At 35.8% G+C, this 22,681-nt stretch overlaps 1 protein-coding gene and 1 pseudogene across 4 annotated transcripts in view; one reads left to right on the top strand and one right to left on the bottom strand.

Annotated features, from left to right (window-relative positions):
- Nucleotides 1–2,511: 2,511 nt before the first annotated feature.
- DCDC2 (doublecortin domain containing 2) overlaps nt 2,512–22,681 on the bottom strand; it is a 148,835-nt gene continuing 128,665 nt past the window's right edge. For all 4 annotated transcript variants that reach the window (XM_036236683.1, XM_016151861.2, XM_036236681.1 and 1 more), the window contains 2 exons: nt 7,441–7,740; nt 2,512–4,473 (listed from right to left, as the gene is read on the bottom strand). In XM_036236683.1, the coding sequence (XP_036092576.1) occupies nt 4,369–4,473; nt 7,441–7,740 (405 nt within the window). In that variant the 3' untranslated portion in view covers nt 2,512–4,368. The remainder of the gene's footprint in view (nt 4,474–7,440; nt 7,741–22,681) is intronic.
- Nucleotides 18,439–18,557, top strand: LOC118605160 (annotated as a pseudogene).

Below are 22,681 nucleotides of genomic sequence, written 5' to 3'. Positions count from 1 at the left end.
TTCATAAACAATATTTTTTTCCTTATCAACTTGTGGAGACACACTTTCATTCTCCACCCAAGCCACTTAGACTTCACAGTAGGAAATACATAATTTTCATGTTGTTAGAACAAAAATCAGACCCATCTCCATACCAGGATTAATTTCTGAAAAGCAAAAATCTTGTAGTATTTACAAAAATGATATTTAATGATGAGAACAGTATGTGCTCATCACCTTAGAAAGATGGACTTTAAAAAAAAATGGTTCCATTCCAGGACATTACATCCACACAAGGAAGTTAAAAATCTTCTGCACTAAACTCGAACATCAGATAAACTAGTGGACTAATAAGCTAGTCTTTTATTCAGTTTGTAGTGAACCCGGCTGCTTAGTACCAAGTTCACTACAAATTGAATAAAAGACATTCATGTAAATTACACACACATATTCGCAAGCAGTAATGACCTGACATGGTCTGGGTTGGTATTAAATATTCCGCACCTAAAGTATATGGTACTTAAGATTGATGACAAAGAACTAAAGAACTATATGCTCTCATTACTTCAGGAAAACAAGATTATCTATCTATCTATCTATCTATCTATCTATCTATCTATCTATCTATCTAGCATCTATCAAATCAGTCCTCCCTATAATAAAATTTTTCATTAAAATGGTAGCTTTCTTGAGAAGAATTTTAAATCTCTTAAAGTCTTTGGGAACTAAGTCATAAAGCACCATGATATACATCATTTCTTAACATTTCCTCTCCAAGTGTTTTTTTTTGAACTACTTCTCTAAAAAGAGGCTTATTCCATTAATAATGCTATGCCTGAGGAGGTCTTTCAATATTTTAAAGTGTGTGAGTGCATCTGTGTAAGTATTTGCTATCTTTATATGTATATCTATATAGTCTATTTCTGTTCGGATTGGCAACAGTTCGGATTTGATGCTTTCTGTTTAACAATTATTCTCCTTTTTAAAATTTTTCTTTTGCTACTCATTGAGTAAAAAATGAAAATATAAAACTAATTCTGTAGGAGTCAGTTAACGAGATAAAGTAAAGGAGACTTCCTGCTGTTCTGTGGCCACAATTTTAAATACACGAAAGTTTCCTAGGTGAATTCACTTTATCCTTTGTGCAGAAGGTAGGTTATTTGGTGAAAGTTTTGAGGATATTGTTTATGTGCTATAAGCTGGAATAGTTAGTACAAATAATTTTGTAATTAGTATGGCTTCATAGTCGTGAGCTACAGAGATTGCTGACTGACTTCAAGCCACATATATATCGGATAGTTCTGTCTTTACAGAGGATAGCAGGAACTAACACTCTCAAAATAAAGCAGGAAGTGTGGAGTATCACACTCTTCCTATGAGTCTGGCATTCTAATAATCTCCTGAAATATAACCAAAAATGTCGTAATAAATAGTCACCCTACAGCCATAGAGAAAAACAATGAGTAAAAAGTTATCTTATGGCCATAGTATTGTGTTTTATAATTAGAAATCCGTGAACTCTCAATAGCTATTTTAATAGAAGCTAAGACAGGTAAAGCATCTTAGGATGAAAATGACTTTAGTTAAAATCTTTATTTGCTCTGCAAAACTCCTAAGGTTCCAATTCAACTAACAAGCCATTTATTTACAAATGTCATAAAACCAAATTAAGTTTAAGAAAAGAGTTCCATAAAATTAAAACTAAGAAATCTATCACAAAGGACTAACATCTTAAAGCATTCCTTTGGGTATCAAATAAAAGCTACATGAGTTTTTCATAGCACCCTCTCTCTATAAAATACCTGAAACCTAACCAAGATCTCTTCTGCTCACTCACACAAATGGTTTCAAATTTGTCAGTCTTTATTTGTGGAGCTACTGTGCCATGGAGGCCGCCTTTCCCATGGAGAAAATGTCTACATTTGGGAGGTGAATTAAGTTTCATCATTTATGTTAAAGTCATTTCCAAAATATTATCCATGATTTTCATTCTATAAATGATTTCTTTCTCAGTTAGATAATATATTTCATTCCTTTCTTTCTTTCTTTCTTTCTTTCTTCCTTTCCCTCTCTCTCTTTCTTTCTTTCTTTCTGTCTTTCTTTCTTTCTTTCTTTCTTTCTGTCTGTCTGTCTGTCTTTCTTTCTTTCTTTCTTTCTTTCTTTTTTAAAAAAAACGTAATTAGTTCTTATTCATCCCCTTGTCAACGGGTGGTAAAATATGCATATACAAGAGAAGTATCACACCCCCACTTTTCAAAATTTTTGCTAGTTATTGCGGCCTATCACATTCTTGAAATATACTTAAAATATCGAACTTCATTTTTCATGTAAAATAACATTGTGTTTCATTAAAATAACTCCTAAAAAATTCCTGAAAACCTAAGACAAAGAAAGAAGTAGGAGAAAAAAAAAGACAGAATGTTTTTATTAAAGAAGAGGGGGGAAATAAAATGTAAAATAAAATAAAATAAATAAAATAAAATAAAGGGAGAGGAAAAGCTCCTCATTAAAGAAAAAGAATCACCTTGATCCTTAGTTATAATTTCTTACATTTAATCACTTATTTTTATAAATATTTAAAATCATTAACCCAGGCTCAGTAATAGTGTGGGAATTTAACGTGAAAAAACAGATAATCTTATTTCCCTAGCAACACAAGATTGTTGTTAATAGTCTATGGTGCTTTATGCTGTCCCATTTGAAAAATAAGCCTACCAGTAGACAGCACAATCTAAATTTTATATTAAAAATATAGTATACCATTTATAATTCATCCTCCCAAATTAATATATTCTTATAGCATTTTCTCTTTCCAATACTGTTACATTATACTTTCTGCTTACACTTCCTAGTTGTAGAAAATATTAAAATAGCTGTTAGGAAAAATACATCCATTTTCTATAATGTTATTAAGTGCTTTACATAACTACTCTGATTCCAAATGGTTGGTTATAAAACCTGGAGGGGAAATAATATTTTAAACTTATGATTAATGATGAATTCTATGAAAGCACTAGCAGTTTAAATTTCAAATTTATAATCTCTATATAATTAACAAAAATATTCTGTAATATGAGAAAAACATATTATTTCTATACTTAAAGAAGAACTACATCATCTCCTGAGAATTCAAAAAACTAATACAATTATGTTTTTTCCCGTATATACATAACGAGGCAATTTTGAGTTAATTTAATCAGTCCACAAAACCATAATTGGGAACTGGTTTCATTATGACAATTTTTAAATTTTTTTCCAACAATTTCTATCAGATGACTTCTGATTATACATAAAAGAATACGCTTGAGAGTCTAAACATACTAGCTTGAAAATAAATATCTGCTGATATCCTTGAGGACAAAACATGACGAGGCAGTCCCAATAGAAATGAAACAAAAAGCAAGTGAAATTGAGCAGTGACAAACTCTTCACAAGCCTCTTTTTCCTTTCTATTACACGTTTTTGTTTTTGTTTTTTTTTTTTGTAAAAAAATCATTTGGAGAGAATTAGAGAATTCAATCTTTGGACTACCCAAATATTGAGTTTCCTAATGTAATAACAGGGAGAAGAGAGGGATGTCGTTGGTAAAGATAGACTAGATCAGTGAAAATCCATCGGATACCAGAATTTGCAAACCATCCAGACAAGGCTCAGTAATATAATTAGATGTTCCTTCATAATTCCTTCCTGAGTGTGTGTCATGAAAGCCACAAGGATAAAAACCTGAAGCACTTAAGGGAGAAACGTGACAATATTAACCACTAATACACTGAGTGAATAGTTCCTCCTTTCAAAATGAATCTGTTACATTCTTTTTAATTCTTTTTAAGGTGGATTTGGTTAAAGAAGAAGAAAGAAAGGAATATCAACATGTCATGGAAACATTTCAATCCATTGCCATCCCCAAATTATCTCTGAAACTAAACTGTAATTTGTTTTTTCTCAAGAGTTTATTGTTTTTAAAAAAATAGTACATGCTTTCCTATTCTTTCTTTAAAATTCTATGCTTTTTTTGATAAGTACTTTATCATAAGCTGCCATCTAATAATCTCGCTTCTAAATTTATAAGAAAGTATACGATAGGCGTAATCTTATTCTTTTTCATCCTTTACAAAAACAAGTGCCCAATTGTATTCCAGTGTAAATTACCCTCTATCCTTCTTATTTTTCTAAATGACTTTTAAAAATATATTCTATATTAAGAAGTCATTCTCCTTTAGTAGCTATTCAAAGTTATCTAGTCTTTCCTTTAGGCCTCTAATTTTATAATTCAGTAGGTAGTATTCAACCATATTGTCACATTATGTTTAGTGATAACTGTACTTATTATTCAAGTATTATAACCCTTCATTTTTCTTATAATCAATATACTCTCTTTTTTAAAATCATCTATGTTACAACAGCAGAGTCCTTGTTTTGTTCGTTGTCATCATTTTCTTGTGGGCTAGTAATTTTTACTTCTGGCCTTGGTGGTCTTTGAGGGTCTAAGTCAGCCTGGAGGAAAAGAGATCAAAATAAAGATATTTAGCTCTTTAGTTACAAAGGTAATAAAACTTACAAAGAAAAAAAAATTACTCAATATTCCATTTAACCATATAAACATTCAACTGAGGACAGTTCCTTGAGTTTCTTTGTTTTTCTGTCGATTATCACCCAGTGGACATACCAGTCTCAACACTATTTGTACAGAAGCCCTTTCTGGGCCATAATCCACTATGTGCTTCAGGGGTACAGACTCATTTCTTGTGCTATAGGCTTCAGTTTTCTTAATGTTTTTATTTCTTGTGAGCTTTACTTTTCAACAGCATATTTGTACTTTCCATTTTAGCATTTTCAGAGAAAAGGAAAGAGAAAAATGCAGCAATTCTACCCTTATATCATATTAATTCAGCTCCATCCCAGCTATTCTGCTGTTAGTTTTCTACCAGAAATCACAAATTCTTTACGAATACAGTACTGAGTAGCATCAAATACCAAGTAGATAAGAGCAGGACAGGAAATGAAAACACAGAGGCAGCATTTCTCCAACAGCATCCTTTGTTCCTGTTACTTGGACTTCTCATATGTCATTAATGATATTGTCTCATTTAAAATTTAGCGTTTCCCTACTAGACTGAAAACTAAGGGGTGAGATTAGAATTAGCTGGTTCTTAAATTCGGCTTCATGGAATCCTAGAGGCTCCACAGCCCCCACAACACCCACCATTGTGGGGAGAACAGAACTACCTCCTCCCCTACATGCCATGATTTATGCTCTAAAAAATAAAATAGGGCTACTGAAACTATCTCTTATTTCACATTGTTATTTTGTGAAGTGTCTCAAATAGTATCTTGAATATAGTATCATCTCAAAAATTATCGATTGATTGTTGAGTATCTGTCATATATTTCCTGCTGTTTTCCAACAATCATATACTTTGCCTAAGAACTGCTACATGGAACAAAATGTTACATGGCAAACTGAATATTTAGTCATTTTATATAGAAAGAATCTTTTTGAAAAAGTTAATTATTAATGCATAATTTATAATTCCTATAAATCTGTTTTTTCATATAATTGATATGCTAAACATATACCTATACTAATACTTTACAGAGAATGAAAAATATATATATTATCATTATAAGAGAGATGGGTCAAACAAGATTAAACCTCTTGTGGGTAACTGCTGTGTCTTAGGCCTGTGTAGAGTCCTTAAAATCCCTAACTAGTCACGTATCATGCACTTGTTCATTTGGTTCCCAAGAATTTAGATTTACCCTCAATACATACCATTAACATGTATACTTCAAATTACATAAGCTTTATCCTGAATGATGCCTAATTTCTATATCAAGACTATTTTTTAAAGTTAAATTTATGGAATAGAAGGACAGGTAATCTATTTACTTCTGCAAAACCTCTTTCGGTTATAACATTGAATGAAGCTAGGCCACTGGAAAAAATGCTTACTTGAATTTTACTACCTGGATACCGCATAGAAGTTATACTTTGATTTAGACTTTGATTTTATGCTGTAAATATTCATCAAAGAGCTATATATAACAAGGAGCTTCATGAAACCTGCCGTTGCAGTTGCCATACAAATGACGCTGAGGATACTCTATGAGATTGTGCTTCCTGTACGAGTCCCCAGACAAGAGATTTTGCTTCCCTTGAGAAACATTTTTTCTTTTGCCTTCCTTGAGAAATTAGTTTTGTTTCCTTATGGAAGTAAAGGGAATCATGTAATTGACCAAAATTTTTTATTATTATTATTTTAGCTACATTAGCTGTAGCTAAATGTACAAACTTCAGAATATAAATTTTAGCTAAATTTTAATAACCATATAGAATTACACATGGGAAATTCCTTATAGTATAGGACTTTGATTACTTCATGCTGAGAAAAGATGAGAGACATGAATGTTTTCATTCAAATGTTAAAAAAATATATATATATATATATTTGTCTAAGCAATATAGTAGATTACAGATAACTTTGGACTGGTTATTGAAATCTGGCCACAAGAACATTCATCATTTTACCATTACTAAACTTGGTTTCCCTGAGTAAGATGAGCAGATGAGTCAATAATAAATAATTAAAAAAAAAAAAAAAGCTTTTCAATATACTGGGTGTCAGGGATGAACAGACCAAAACCTTAGTCAGAGGTCACAGCCTTGAAGGAGGTAGCCCTGAGCTGATAGACAAGAAAGAAGGGTGCAAGCAGATGGTGACAATGCTGTGGAGTACACCTGCCTCTTACATTATGAAATTCAACTTGAGCCTATCCATCAGCATCTAACTTAATCTCTCTTATTGAACTTTATCTCTGCTATGGAAGAATGCCAGGACTTGAAAATATCCTGTCCCAGGGTCAGTGGTGGGTAAACAGGTTGGGAAGAAGGTTTCAACACATATTTCTTCACCCTCAGTGTATAAAAAATAGAACTATGTATATTATTGAATGCCTGGTATATTGAGCACTTAATTCAATTAACCCATTTAAAGTAGATTAGATAAACTGAACTTTAATATTTATGGAGCACAAAGAAGTCACCCATAACAGAAACAATGTTCTTTATATCATGTCTAGGTTTCACTGGTCTTGATATTCTTTCCTGGTTTGTATCTTCCCTGGTCTTAACTTATTTATACTTATTGTTTATATGTTTCTCTTTTGTTGTGCATGTTATTAGAAGCCTCTGTAAATTTTTTGTAGAATAAGGTAGGAGATGGATGGATGGATGGATGGATGACGAGAAGGACAGAAATACAGACTGTCAGATAGGTGGCTGATGGTACTTCTTAACTGATTAAAATAATATAGTGTCAATGGTATTGGATCTTTCCCTACTCAACTGTAAGAGGTTTCAGTGCAAATCCTAAGTGCTTGAATAATTCCCTAAGTGTGTGCATACACACACAAACACACACATTCATGCGTGCACACAGTGAGCAAAAGCAATAGAAATACCTCCTCTTGTCCATTGCCAGCTCCTGGAGACTTTGTTTCCTCATCCACTGCCTCCTGAAGCTCATTGTTGACCTGTTCCAGTTCCTCGCCATTTTCTTCATCGGTGCCTCCATTAACACGAGCAGGACCTGCCTGTTCCTCCGAGTGACCTGGCATCTCAGCCTGCTCGGAGGCAGCCGTAGTCTCCCTACCTCCTTCCTCTTCAACTTCACCATTCATTCCTGTAAACTCTTCTTTCTTTTCTGTACCCTTGCTTTCTTTCTCTCCATCTTCTTCCTCATCTATTATTTCTGCTGGCCTCTGGTGGATAGAAAGAAATGATATATAACAGTAAGAAGTGTAACAGAGATTTTCCATTGCTCATTATAATAATATAATAATTATTACATTTCAATCAAGAAAAACTTCTTTACATCTGCATAGTACTTTACAGTATATAATGTGTTAACCTTTACTGAGTGTCTACTGAATTCCACTCTTCATAAATATCTTCTTATTTAATCCTCATGACAATCCTCTGAGGTCGGTATTATTTCCATTTCACAGGGGAAAAAAACTAAGGTGCAGAGAAATCAAATATCTAGCCCAAGATCCCACTGTTTATAAATGCGAGAGCCAGCATTAGAACTAAGCATGTGACTTCAGAACCAACGCTCTTAAAACTCCCATAGCAGAGAGGAAACTGCACTGCAAGGTCCTTGGCTGAAGCTTAGTGGAGTGTCTGGCCCAGAGCAGGAGGTAAAAGAAATCCTTTGTGGGGAAAACATCATCCTCGCCACTAGGCCGGGTGGGCACAAACTAAGGTGGGAGGGGAGCAGATCTGCCAGACGGCGCTAAAAGGCAATAGATTCATGACATGTAACTCACCGTGCTTAGTAAGGATTTCTAATTTTTATATATAAGACCTAAATGAATAAAGGTGAGAAAAAGCTCCAATTTCGAAAAGAGAAAACAATATGCACCATCTCCACATTCATGTCCTGCCCTCTCTCTACAGAGAGCAAACATGGCAAAGCTTTGAGGCAGACACACTTGAAGTAATGAGCAGAGGAAAGTTCTGCAAAGGAGAGGGTGAGCGCTGTCATTATAAAAACAGAACTGAGGAAATGTCCCGGGCCAAAGATAACGTTTATGGATCGTTGAGGAGAAAGGCTTCTGGGGGGAGTGAGGGGCAGAAAAGGAGTCAGCACCGGGAGGTTGATGGTGGTGGTGGTGGTGGGGGGGCGGGTTTCCTCAATGAAGCACTAAGACAGAGGGGACTCCAGATGGGGGTGAGCTGGAATGAGGAGCCGAGTCCGAGAAACACTGTGGGTGACTCTCCACTAACATGTCAGATGGAAAGGCCCAGAGACAGTCAGGTCCTTTCCTAGTGTCTTTCAGGGATTAAGGGAACCCTAAGAGATATTTGGGGTGGGGGGGGGGGGGGTGGCTCTCAGTCACCATGACTTGAGCGAATTTGCCTTGAGCACTCGTTTATGCTAAGCAGCACTCCAGATTTTGGGAGACGAACACAACAGTCTCTGATCGTAAAGAGCTCAGAGCAGTGCAGTAACCACCATGTTATAATAAGGCATAAGGAGAGGGGCAGTAAGAACACATGTCAGGAAAGGGACACCCAAGGTTGAGTGTGGCAGCCTGCCGACAGATCTTCCACGTCTCGTCACGGAAACTTCCAAAACCCAGCATGAACGGTATTTGCAGGTCAAAAGAACAGACAAGATGCATATCCATCACCTGTCTATGCAAAACGTCATGCTCAGCGCTTATAGATTCATCATTTTATGTAGTTTTCACAGTAACCCTATGAAGCACTCTTTGATTCCCATTTTACAAATAAGGAAAATGAGAAATCATTCAACACTTCCAACATCACACGTGGGTGAACAAGCAGGACTAGGATTTGACTCGAAAGTAATCTTGTCCCAAAGTTCTGGTATTCTCCCTTGAACAAATCACACAAGAAGCTGATACTTCACCTAGTTGCTACTGCAAGCACACTCAAGTATACTTTCGACAGTCAGAAAATACAACATCTGCAGTAGGCAACCTTACTTTTATTGTTTAAAGAATTACTGACCTGAGAACAAAACATTTCTCAATGTGTATTAAAGACTTTTGGTGTGATTTAGGGAGGGAACATTATAAAGATTGTTAGGCAGAGTACCTGAAGCAGTACAAAAATAAAAACAAAGCAAACAAACAGAAACAGAAATACTACAGCACTAATGGCCAATAAAAAATTTCTTTTTAAATTATCTCTGAGAATTGATAATTATATAACACTCTCTTAAATTTGTTTTAATCCTTACTCTGCCCAAACTTTCCTATTCATAGCAACTTTTGGTTTGGGTTTTAAAGAGAAGTTATATACCATTTCTTAATAATAATAAAAAAAATTAGTAACAATAACAGAAAAAAATCAAAATTTACTGTTATCATTTAGAAATCTAACTATTTTCCTTATCATTCTGGGCATATATTACAAGAGTTTGCTAAAGTCTGTTAAGGTGACTACCTTCTGTCTAAATGGGAAAAAGTCTCTTTCCTTTCTTGATATCTGGATTTATACCTGAAAGCTGCAGAATGATTGTGTGCTGGTTTTTAGTTTTTTGTTTCCCATTTTACCACTTTCTTCATTCCCAGTTCCCAAACACATAGACTTTCTTTTTCTCTTTTTAATGCAAAGAGATGGTAAATACCCTAATCTCTTTTTAAGGGGAAGGAGACACCCAGCCCTAAATTCAGGTTCTGTTCTCTTTGCTAGCTATTATTACTACCACCACTAACAAACAGGATTATGCTTTTATCCTATTATCTCTATTAGACTTTCCCAGCACAGCTATTTCAGTAGTCCTCAAATGAATCCACATCTGATCAGCTCGGCTTTAAGAAATGCAAGGTTATGGTGCTGAAATATCAATTTGATCAATTTAAATAAGACAGTAACATTAGTTAAAAGGCTTATAATCCTTTAAAATAACCTGAGTATAGAACAAAATTTATTATTACTACAACACTACAATAAGGCAAAAAAAAGAAAAAAGAAAAAAAAGAAAGAAAAATGCTGCTATGACAGATCTGTAATGAATAAATGAAAAGCAATGTGCTTTTTGGTGTAATCTCCTTTGAAGCAGGCATTAAATTATTAAAGATGTTTCCAGTGTATACATCAATCAAATCATCCCCAGAAGGAACACTGGATCTTACACCCATACACACACACACACACACACACACACACACAGATAAAATCTATACCATGGCGAGGGCCTGCAAAGAAGAAAAAGAGCACTCTGTTCTGTAAGAGGGTGGGCATCCCTGGTGGGAGGGAGCTGTTCTTTACGATAAAGAGAAATACAAGAGGCAAAGTGAGTGAGTGGCGCTCCTCCTCAATCCTTTCCCTTCTTCTCCTGCCATGGAAAACCTGTCAAAGAGGCATCTGGTACCCTTCACACAACCCAGAACTGACATCCAACCATAGCGGTGGGACTCTCACGAAGGAGAATTTGCTCAGGTAAATGAGATTCTTCAATGGCCACAGGCAGAACTATGCTTCTCTCACAGCTAGAACAGTTCTATCCTGACAGTCGGGCCATGAGCTACACAGCTACATACGCAAAACCAGATACGGAGAGTCATACATGATTTCATTTATGTGAGACATTCAAGACGGGCAAATCTATAAAGACGAAAAGCAGATTAATGGTTGCCAGGCAGGCCTGGGGAGACGTGAGAGGGGAGGAGGGAGAAGAGAGAATGGGGAATGACAGCTGGATAGGTATGAGATCTCCTTTTGGGTGATGATAAAGATAGAGGTAGAACTAGACAGAGGTAACAGTTGTACAACATGGTGAGTGTACTAAATGTCACAAGATTGTATATTTTTAAATGGTTAATGGTTTATTTTATGTTATGAGAATCTTATTTCAATTTTTTTTTTGAAAGCTATATGCCCAAACTCTTGACCACCAGGTACAGCTAGCTGGCCACCTCTCTCTGTCTACTGACACCCACAGAACGCACCGTTTAACCTGAGGGACAAACCTCAGGTTATTTCCCTGCTTTATTTCACAGTTTGACTCTTGGGAAGCTACCTCCCTTGTCTCAGGTATATAAAGTTTCCCTTCACAAAATATCTGGTGACTCTTGGGAGTAGGTCGATGGTGGTGTTGAATGAATGAGAAAGCTGAATGAATGAACTAACAAAGAAATCTGAGAATAGCAGCTTGCTTAGAATTGAAATATAGAAAGTGCTAGAAAAATACTATTAGATAACCACATTATATTTTAATAAAGTGCTCCCACTCCCCGCCCCACTCCCACCCAAAAAATAAATGTTCCAACTATTTAATTTCCTCAAAATCCCCAAGTAGTTCTCAGCCTCTGCCCATTTAGCTAAACCTGCCTGATTGCCCAGGGAAGTGGTGACAGTCACAGCTGGTTGGACATCAGTGTTACCTCATCGAGCAAGGAACGTCATGTATATAGCAGCCCATGTTCCAACCCCACCTCAGAGGACCTTACGAAAATTCTGATGATGTTAACAATTTAGATTGAGAAAAGTAGACACAGCAACCGAAAGGGAGGAGTTGGGGAATGTGAGGAGAAAAGAGCAGGGGTACCAAAGGAAAAAGTAAGAGTAACACATTGCAAATTTAGTTTGAGGGAGTGAGGAAGAAAGAAGAGAAACAGGAAGAAGAAAACCTTTTTCCAGGGTCCAATCACATTGTCCCTTCTGCAGTCAAGGGAAGCAGAGCTCCCACACATGACTTCACCTCCCCTCCCTGCAGAGAAGCCAGTTCTCACATGATCCCAAGAAAGTATGTTCATACCCAAGGAAGGTCCCTGGGTGGTTCCTATGCAAGACTTGTGTCTCCTGATGTTCTCTGCAGTGGGGCTGTAGACTGGCAATGCAAAATATATACTGCGTAGGATGAGGCACCTGTGGTCTGGTGGAAAGGCAGAGGTTATGCTATAGCTTCAGGCCAGATAATCCACCTCACCAGGTCTCAGAGTCCCCTTTGGATGATAATAATGACCTCACAGGATTGCAGTAAGGCCCAAATGAGACCATACATATAAAAGACAAGTGTAAACTGAAGAAGAGATATATACGAATATGTTTGTTATTATTGTCACTCCATTTTTCTTGCCAATGAATAGAAGTTGAGAGGTTGCTTGATTAAATATTATGGTACAGTTTTTGCACTAATGAAATTGTAAACTACTGGGCAACTTAGAGCAATATTCCTTTTTAAATCTCATGAAAACAAACAAAAAATAATATTGAGACACTTTAGCAATTGTCTTGCTCTTATCAGTTAACACAGTTAAAATGCTGACTGATGTTCAGCCACTGGTCCACTAAATTGATAGGCGCGATCTACATGACATGATTATTAATTATCATTGGTCTTAGTTCTTTATTCTTGGCTTCTGAATTCCCTGACATGCATTTTTCACAACAAACTGATCATCCAATAGCTTTCTTTTGTTTGTTTCTGAACTGCTGTCCATGCTCAAAAGTAATACAAATGCTCCAGAAAGAGATACCAAACAAACTTCATAAATTAGCATATGGATTTAGGTAACACAGAACTTTGTCTTCAGCTGGAATGGCAGGCTGGCAGCGGCCAGTTAGGGGCATAATAATTAAATAACTAAACAGACATTTAAGTGGCATATTATGCTTCTAAAAGTACTTTCATATCTATTTTCTAACTACATCTTCTTATGAGGTAGGGCAGCATGATGATCTCCACCGTAAAGAGTAGGAAACTGAGCATGAAGGAAAGTTAAGCAACTTGCCATGGAGTATATGACCAGTGGGTGATATTTTACCTGCATCATAAAAAAAAAAATAAAATAAAGATTTTAAATTGAAAGACAATGGTCCCGGCTGTTTATAAATTGGTCACCATGGTAATCTAATAAGTCACTTAGTAAACCCTACCCCTAATATACGATTAATGGACAAATGAGGCAGAGGGACTGGCTGGGCTGAGTTGGATTCCATGTCTCTGCTTCTCCCCTTTCTAATAATTGCTGATCATATCCTTCTCAGACATACATTCTAAGAGCTGACTCTGTTCCTTGAATATTATTCTTTGATGCTATAAGACAGCATCAAATCAAAGACAAATCCCTTTTCCTCACTGTTTGGAGTTGAATTGTGTCCCTTCATAATTTATATGTTGAAGTCCTGACTTTCGGTAAGTACCTCAGAATGTGAAATCTGACTTTAAAGAGATAATTAAGTTAAAAATGAGGTCATTAGAGTGGGCCCTACTCCAATATGAGTGATGTCCTTAAAAGAAAAAGAGATTAGGACACACATGCACAGAGTAAAGACTACATGAAGACATAGGGAGAAAACACCATTTATAAGCCAGGAAGAGCGATCTCAGAAGAACCCCACTCTGAGGACATCCTAATCTCAGACTTCCAGCCTCCAGACGATGAGAAGATAAATTTCCATCGTTCAAACCAACCAGTCCATGGTATTTTGCTGCAGCAGCCCTTCGATCACATACCATTATCTTCCCTCACCAGACAGCCTCCCCCACACTACACACATTCATATTTATATTCCTCTTTCCTCTCTTTCCCTCTGTCTCCCCTCTCTCCTATTTCCTTAAGAAGCCCTTCAGTACAGACTTGGGAAGTCAGCTTCCTCATAAAGAGAAAAGGGCTGGCTGGTTGTGGCAGTGCAGGATGGCCAAACCCAGCCCTTCTGAGAGAGCAGTACTACCTGGAGAGGAGGGAAAAGGTGTGTCCTCTGTGGAAGAAGCTGAAAAGAGCCCTGGCCACTGCCCCTGCTCCATACTATATTATTCATTCTGTTTTTTTATACTTTACCCAGAATGCCCTTCTTTTCCCTCTGTTAGACCCACCTTACCTTGCAAGCCTTCTCGCTCCCTAAGGCAGGCTATGCCCTCATCACACCTGTCAAATTCCTTTAGTGCACTCAAATCACAGTGCACAGTTATGAAATATGAGACTTGGTTCTATGGAAGTACCTAGAGAAAAGGGTTCTTTCTTATTCATCTCCGTGTCCATAGCCATATTAACCACAGTACTATATCAATAGTTGTCTTAAATATAATGTGCCTCTCACAGATAAAAGCCAGCATAACATATGCCCACAGGAAAGTACGGATGATGATGGCAGGCTCACATCTATTGCAAACTTTCCAGGTACCTGGTACTATGCCCTATACACCTCACATGCATAACCATATTTAAACTAACCTCATGACAATTATTTGAGGTAAATACTGCTATTATCCGAATTCGCAGGTAAAGAAACTCAATTAAAGAGTTATCCAAAAATCCCACAGACTTGTCCAAAATTAACAGAGGAACTCTTTGATCATTTGATTGTAATAACTATTTTCCCAAGAAAATGTATAGAGTAATATCCCAAACTCAATACACCTTAAAGAGCTCCTTCCAGCCTAGTATCCTTTAAGACAGTGCTGAAACTTTGTGATTCTAATAGCTCTCAGATGTTGCTAATCCTCAGACAACACTTTGCATGGTAAGGCTCTAAACCACACATAAAACAGGATGGCCATAAATATACCACTTCGAAAAAGCATTTTGGTTAAAATTTCTAATTGTAATAATGCCTTGAAATAATGCTTCTAAATGAAGATTGTATTTTTATCTTAAGAAATGTCAATTTTATTGAAAGCTGGGAGAAAACAGGATTGGTTGTTGACAGAATGATATCTGGACATAAAGACAGTGCTACTAGATTAATTCTAATTACATGACCATGCCACTGTTTAGTAAGAGTCATGATATAAAAAGGAAACACATCACTGCAAAGGCAATGAATCAGGAAGATATTTTTACCTATGCTTAAAGTTTTCTGCCCTGACATTTACGTCAAATTTTAGTCAGTTTGTGACTAAAAAATCTGGACGAAACCAATTTTCAGGTAGAAATTGTGTCTCTGCAGAGTACATTCATCCTGAAATTTTATGAGCAATTCACGCCTATGAGTAATTGTATAATACTATATTTTGTAAAAAGCACAATTCTTATGTTTCACTGGAGTCAAGAAAGGGTATTCATTACACTCTATCCTATATACTCACTAAACTGAAGTACATAATAGTACAATAGTGAACGCAGACGTCACCTAGATGATTCCAGTCTCACAGCCTCTCTGACGTCAAGAGCATCAAAGGACAGCTAACAGACATATTACACATATATGTATAATTACAGATAATATGTATCCTTAAACATAAAGGTTTTTATAAAACCTTTAGGAGGTCTTTTCCCTTTTTTGAGAAATTCACCTTTTAAAAGTACATTATTATTAATAAGCAATTTGCCGTTAACATTAGAAAAGTTACACCAGATTATTCTGCTGTAACACCAGCGTTGGCATTTCAGGTGCTTTTGCCTGAGTTTACCTATGTGGATATCTTACTATTTACTTGGTGACAGACATTCTGAGAAAATGGTTGGTTTATATGGCAAGACAGAAAAAATCTGGTAGCTATTGTCACTGGCTATATCCTTGTGGGGACAGCTCAGGGGAAACCAGAAGTATTCAGGTTTTCTAGAGAATATGCATGCAGTTACTGAGGCTAACTCAGGATTCATGAATGATAAGAGGAAAGAAGATGGAATACGGTAATCATATGAAAATAAGCCACAAAATATTGAAAGCATCAATTATTTCGAAGGTATTTTCACAGATAGATAGTGCTGCACAAATAATTTACACTTTAAACTCATATCTCTGACAGTAACAGTGGCCCCCCAAAATTAGAAATGGTAAAGGCATATAAATACAGCACAAAGCTGATGTCCCACTCACATTTAAGTAAATGTTGATTTTTCTTTTATTTACATCAGAATTCCCTGAGGAACATATTTTAATATTTAAGATCTTTCCTATTTGAGATAACAACACATGTTAGAATTTTCTAGTCAAGATATCCTACCTACCCAACCTACTCTCCCTTCGTATTCCTACCTATCAGGTCTCCCTCTCTAAAATATGCTAGACTTAGAAACTGAAAATCAGAACCAAAAAAAAAAAAAAAAAAAACTACTTTAGATATCCACTTCTCCATGTAACACTTACTACATTTGAAATCTGGTAAGAGTAAGGATTTGTTACAGGGTTTGGCAGAAAGTGTTCAGGCATACATGTTGAAAGTACAGAAGTTACTGCACTTGTTTTTATTTCTGTTCCCATGGAAACTAAAAATCATCTTCTACCCAAGTTGAATAATGTGTTTTGAAATAATCAGTTTCAATTTTTCATAATAATAAAGTACTGCTTCCTGTTTTCAGCTTTCAGAGGTTTACTTTCACAGGTGGGGTGCGGGAGGTTAGATATAGTTTGAAGAACAATAACCTACAAAAAGAGTGATTATATTCACAGATTTGGCCCTGTAAAGACATAAGTAACATGAAGCCCTGGCTAGCCACCTGCTGAAAGCTGGCTCACCCAGGCCAACTCAAACTCCGCAAGTTCCTGCAACACCCAAATGAAAAGGTATAACACATTGAAAACATATTAGATAGCATGAGAATATTTAGTGTTCGCTAGAAAAAAAAAAATTCCCCATTAAGTCTTCTCACTTTAGAAGTAAATATTAATTCTCTTTCATTACATCAGAAACCTCTGAAAGCTACACTTAAATGTTTTAACGCCACTTCTATCAATTAAACATAAATCTATAAAATGTGATATCACAGAAAGCCTTGTTGATGATGCACATGGAAATTAAGAAGCCAGATCACCCTCATCTTCACTTTTCTAGCTGTGTATGATGCTTATAGCACCAAACATGAATATGATTCGCTAAGAGGTTATGACTTGAAAATGAAGAATTGTGAAAATGTTGTTTGTGCATAATTCCTCTCAGTTTAGGAAAGGCATTGCAGGTCTAGTGGCCCTCCACACAGATAGAATAGGTGTAGAAAAAAAAAAGTGCAGCTCTCTGCTAGCATTAATTTTATTTTACATAAACACGCTCTTTGAGGCTGAAGCAAATCTGACTGGTTTTCAATGTGAAAATAAAATATAAAAACTGTTCTTGGAGCTATTTCCAAACAGAACTTGTCTCTAATCCTAATGTAACAGAAATGTATATAAAGTCAGATTCATCAAATGAATGCTCGGCTAACAACCGTTCGAGAACAATGTTAACATCATGCGTAGGAATGCTACGTTTTCTAGGATTTGACATTTTCAGAGATCGAGAATTACTATATATTGTAAATGGAAATACCACTACTAAAAACAGAACACTATAAATGGAATGATGTCACTTGTTTCCAAAGATTATGGATATACTAGAACGATATGAATATAATAATAAAAGTGAAATATTTCGTGGCAAACTTTGGGGGGGTAAAGTTAGGACTGTAATCCGTGAGTTATCTTGGGGTAAATGCTGCAGCTGCAAGTGCTACTGGCAAGTATTCTCTGGACAAACAGGAAATCGGTTAAAAATGTTAAACTATAGGGCTGCTAGACTTAAGTACAAGGTACTGTACTGAAAACAAGAGGAATAAACCTCTTTACTAAATAGAAGGTCCTCAAGCCCCCTTCTTACAGGCAGAAGACCCAAATGCTCACAGCCAGGATTCAGCATCAAAGGAAGTGGATGAAAGATTCCAATCAAAGGAAATAGACCAATCCAAGAGAACAATACAGATACTGAAATTGGAGGTCTGCCTATGAAATTGCAAAGACCAATTACCTTACAATGAAATGCCCCAACCCGGGGAGCACTACCTGTGCACGCAGAGTTTCCTTAATGCTTTGCTCTAAAATCTAACCAGATATTTTATATAATGTTACATGTCAAAGTCTTTCAATTTGTTTTTTTTAAAAAATCTACCCTGTAAGCCAAGGAAAGCCTCTAATATGGAGATAGAGATCAAAACATAAAAATGGAAAAAAAAAATTCAGAAGAAACAAAACTAATACAGGACAAGAAAACTTAAAATAATCGATTACTCTATGGCCATGCTACCCTGAACAAGCCCAATCTTGTCTGATCTCAGAAGCTAAGCAGGGTCGGGCCTGGTTAGTACTTGAATGGGAGACCACTTAGGAAGACTAGGTGCTGTAGGCATTAAAAAAAAAAAAGAAAAAATATTGTAAACTGACAAGACCCTTGTAATCTGTGTGGTTAACCAAGTGTTGCTTTGCCTAAAAAAAAAATTAATTAATTAATTAATTAATTAAAAATCAATTAATCCTTGGGGAGTTAAGGAAAGATATTACATCCATAAAATAAGAGCAGGAGGCTATAAAAAGGGACATTCAGAGAAGACAAAAGAACTCTTAGAAATCAAAAATATCATGACTAGCAAAAAATCAACAGATAGAAGATAAACACAGGCTTTTTGATTTAAAAATAGTTGAAAAATAGAAAAATAAATCAATAGAGATGGAAAGTAGGAGAAGTAAGTATAGGATGAGTCTAGGAGGGCCTATATCTAAATACTTGTTGTTTCAGAAAGAGTAGAGAAGTGAAAGAGAAGGAAATTACCAAAGAAATAATTCAAAATAATTTTTTTAAGAATTGAAAAAACAAATGTTTCCAGGATTAAAAAAAAGCCCATTGAGCATCCAGCTTGATAAGCAAAATAATTTGCACCAAGGCACAGAATTGGAAATTTTCAGAATTCCAAAAAGAAAAAAATGAGCCTAAAAACTTCTAGACAGGAAAGTAAAGAGTATTTACAGAGGCTCAGGAAACAGAATGGCACCAAATTTTCCTAACCACCATTCTGAATGGGAAAGACAGTTGAGCAATGCTTTCAAAATTCTGAGAGAAATTATATCTAACCTAGAATTTTGTACCTAGCTATACTTACAGTCAAATATGAGCAGAGGAAAAAGACATTTTTAGACATGCAAAGTTTCAAAAAAATTTGTCTTTCATGAAGCTTTTCTTGAGGAGCTCCTAGAGGTGAGTTCTACAAAAATGGTATAGTCAAAGAAGAAGAAAATGTAAAATCCAAGAAATAGGGGATCCATGCACTAGAGAAGCAAGAGAAATTCCCAAAAGAATGCTGAAGAAAAATGTCAGGACAACCCTGAAAAGCAGATCCAGAGAACAGCTAACCAGCTTGAGGAAGATGATTGAAAGGCTTAAAAATAAAATCGAGATTTCATTATCAGTGTATATGTTTGGGTATACCAAGAGGAGATCAACATCTGGCAGTTTGGAGATGGCTTGATAATAACTACACAAAAAAACTAAGCAAATGAAAAAAAATAGGCAATTATTAAAATAGGGAAGAGGAAAAAAGGGGTTACATAAGAAAGGAAATGTAACCAGAGTACACGATATGGCTCAGCTAATAAGAATACTTACGTAGCAAAAATAATGTATATATTAAATTAGCTAAAAATTATTATAAAATTATAATAGAAAAATATACGAGATAAAGACAGTCTATTCAATAAATGGTGTTGGGAAAGCTAGACAGGTATATGCAAAAAAATGAAACTAGACCACCTTCTTATACCATGTACAAGAATAGACTTAAAATAGATTAAGGACTTAAACATAAGACCCGAAACCATAAAACTCCTAGAAGAAAACATAGGTAGTAAACTCTCTGACATTGCTCTTAGTAATATTTTTTTCTGATAATCTCCTTGGAAAAGAGAAACAAAAGAAAAAATAAACAGATGGTACTACGTCGAACTAAAAATGTTTTTGCACAGCCAAGAGAACTATCAACAAAACACAAAGACAACCTACTGAATAGGAGAAGATATTCACCAATGATACATCCAATAAGGGATTTATAAAGATTTATAAAGAACTCATAGAACTTAACACACACACACACGCACACACACAAGCTAGTCACTATGCTGTACGTATGAAACTAACATAAAATAATATTGAATGTCAACTGTAATTGAAACATAAAAAATTATGGAAAGGAAGAAGGGAAAACATACGCATGTACAGTTTTGTGTGCATGTGGGCTTACTGGAGAGGAGGGGTGGGAAGAAGTTGGTAAGGGATCTAAATAATCATGTTCCATAGTAATTAGAGATGAAGTTAATAAATAATATCTGCATTCGAAAAATAAAATCAGGAAATGTATATTATCAAATTTTAGATGTCACCAATTAAAAGGGTCTCTATAATTCTATGTACAATTAGAATGAAAAAAAAATCAATTAAACGATGACATGCCATCACTTATAAGACCCAAAGATCTCACAGGTATTAAAATGGAGGGCAAGGAGAGATGTATGGTTTGGAAATACAGCAGTGTATTCCATGAGAAAGAGCAAAGTAGTTCAAACTGGTTACCTCTGTAAAGAAAAAATCCAGGTAGGGAGAGGTGGGGCAGCAAGTCGTCATTTTTGTTACCATCTCTGTTGAATTGGCTGACTTTTAAAAATATTTTATGTTTAATTTTGATTAAAAGTTTTGAATAAATAAATAAATAGTATATATCACAACCCCTAATTTAAAAAAAAAAAGAAAAAAAGCTTTCATTGCTCCAGTGTTCACGGCACTGGCTGAAATGCTATTTAATGAAACTACTTAGCATAAAAATATTTTGTAATTCTCATTATTTTACTAATCAAAATCTGCTACAAACTAATGGGGAAAGCTATAAAACAATCCGAAACCACTCTAAAGTTATTATCTCTATCTTCTGCTCTTTTCTGTCAGATGGAACAAAATCTAAAACATAATTATTTATTTGCCTGTTTAATAGGTATTTATTTGCCTGTGTTTCTGAGATGATAGATTCTCCTACCTGATCCTCACTTCTAGGGGGCAATATACTTAACTATAATGGAACAGCCTCATTTCTTGCCTCCTTAGCTTGGAAAAGCTCCATTTTATAAACGGAGCATACTGGCACGTGAGTAGTCAGTGCCAGGGTATAACCACAGGTATTAGTTAATCAGGTACTTGTTCCACTGCTTATGGATAGCCAGATTGATTTGGAATATGCATGGAAAAAATTTTAACTTTTAAAAGAGTACCAAATTCTTATTACACTTAAACTCCTAAGAAAAGATATTTGTTCTGGTTTTTCTGAATACATAAAATAATGTGACATTCTTCAGTTTCCCATGAGTTTGAAGGTATGAACTCATCTCAAAAATGAAAAAGTCTGGACCTTGGGAAAGAATTCAGTCTCTTTTCTGGCCAGAATCTGTCCATAGTGTTCCATTATACACACAAACGCACATGCTAGCTGGTGCCAGTGGAGGCTATCAAGGACCATGAAAGGTCTCAAATTTTACCCCACTTGCAAGCTAACACATTATCCTGCCACAGTCTCATGGATGCTGGCAGAAGATATGTGACTCCTGGATCAGAGACAAAGGACTTGATTGCTCACAGCAATGTCAGTAGCTAGAGTATCACCACTTGTACCCACTCACCAAGGCCCCACTCCTTAGGGCTTTGTGAATGGGGCTAACTGATACACAGCGGCCTGCATTTCAGGAGAAGAACCCCAAGTTTAAAGAACCTAAATATTTTTTTCCATATATTTTTGTTGTGGTGAAATATACATAACTTAACATTTACCATTTTAACTAGTTTTGAAGACACGATTCAATGGCACCCGATCTTCTATGGAGGGTAATAAACCTAACTTTTGTAACATATGGAGACATTGTCTTTATTATACTGGACAATGAAGAGACCTGGAGTTTGATCCACAGTAGGGTTTCTCAGTATTAACCCTATTGACACTTTGGACTGGATAATTTTGTGTGTGTTTGAGGGCCGTTGTGTACATTACAATATATTTTAGCAGCTTCTCTGGCTGCTACCCTCAGTAGCAATCAGTTAATAGCCCTCAGTAACAGCAATCACAAATGTCCCCAGAAATTGCCAAATATCCCCCATGGAGGCAAAATTGCCACCAGTTGGGAATGACTGCTCCAGAGGAAGTTACTATCCCTGTCTTCAAGGCTGTTCACCACATAAACATTCTTGAAAAGATAGTCCAGAATGTACACAGACAGTCAGTGCCTCTGCTCACAAGATATGGAGAAAAACAAGAGCTCCATGGAGAATTATCTCCCAACAGAGGCCTTGATATTTACTTCTAAAACTTGATCTGCTTTTCAGGCATAGATAAATTACTTGGCCAATTCGCACATATTTTACACAAGCGCGTGCGTGCGCACACGCACACACACACACACACACACACACGCACACAAGCTTCTTCTTGGTCCTTTAATTAAAGT

The sequence above is a fragment of the Rousettus aegyptiacus genome, unplaced genomic scaffold (assembly GCF_014176215.1).
Source record: "Rousettus aegyptiacus isolate mRouAeg1 unplaced genomic scaffold, mRouAeg1.p scaffold_m13_p_1, whole genome shotgun sequence".
NCBI classification, from domain to species: domain Eukaryota; kingdom Metazoa; phylum Chordata; class Mammalia; order Chiroptera; family Pteropodidae; genus Rousettus; species Rousettus aegyptiacus.
This window is presented reverse-complemented; position numbering and strand designations above follow the sequence as displayed.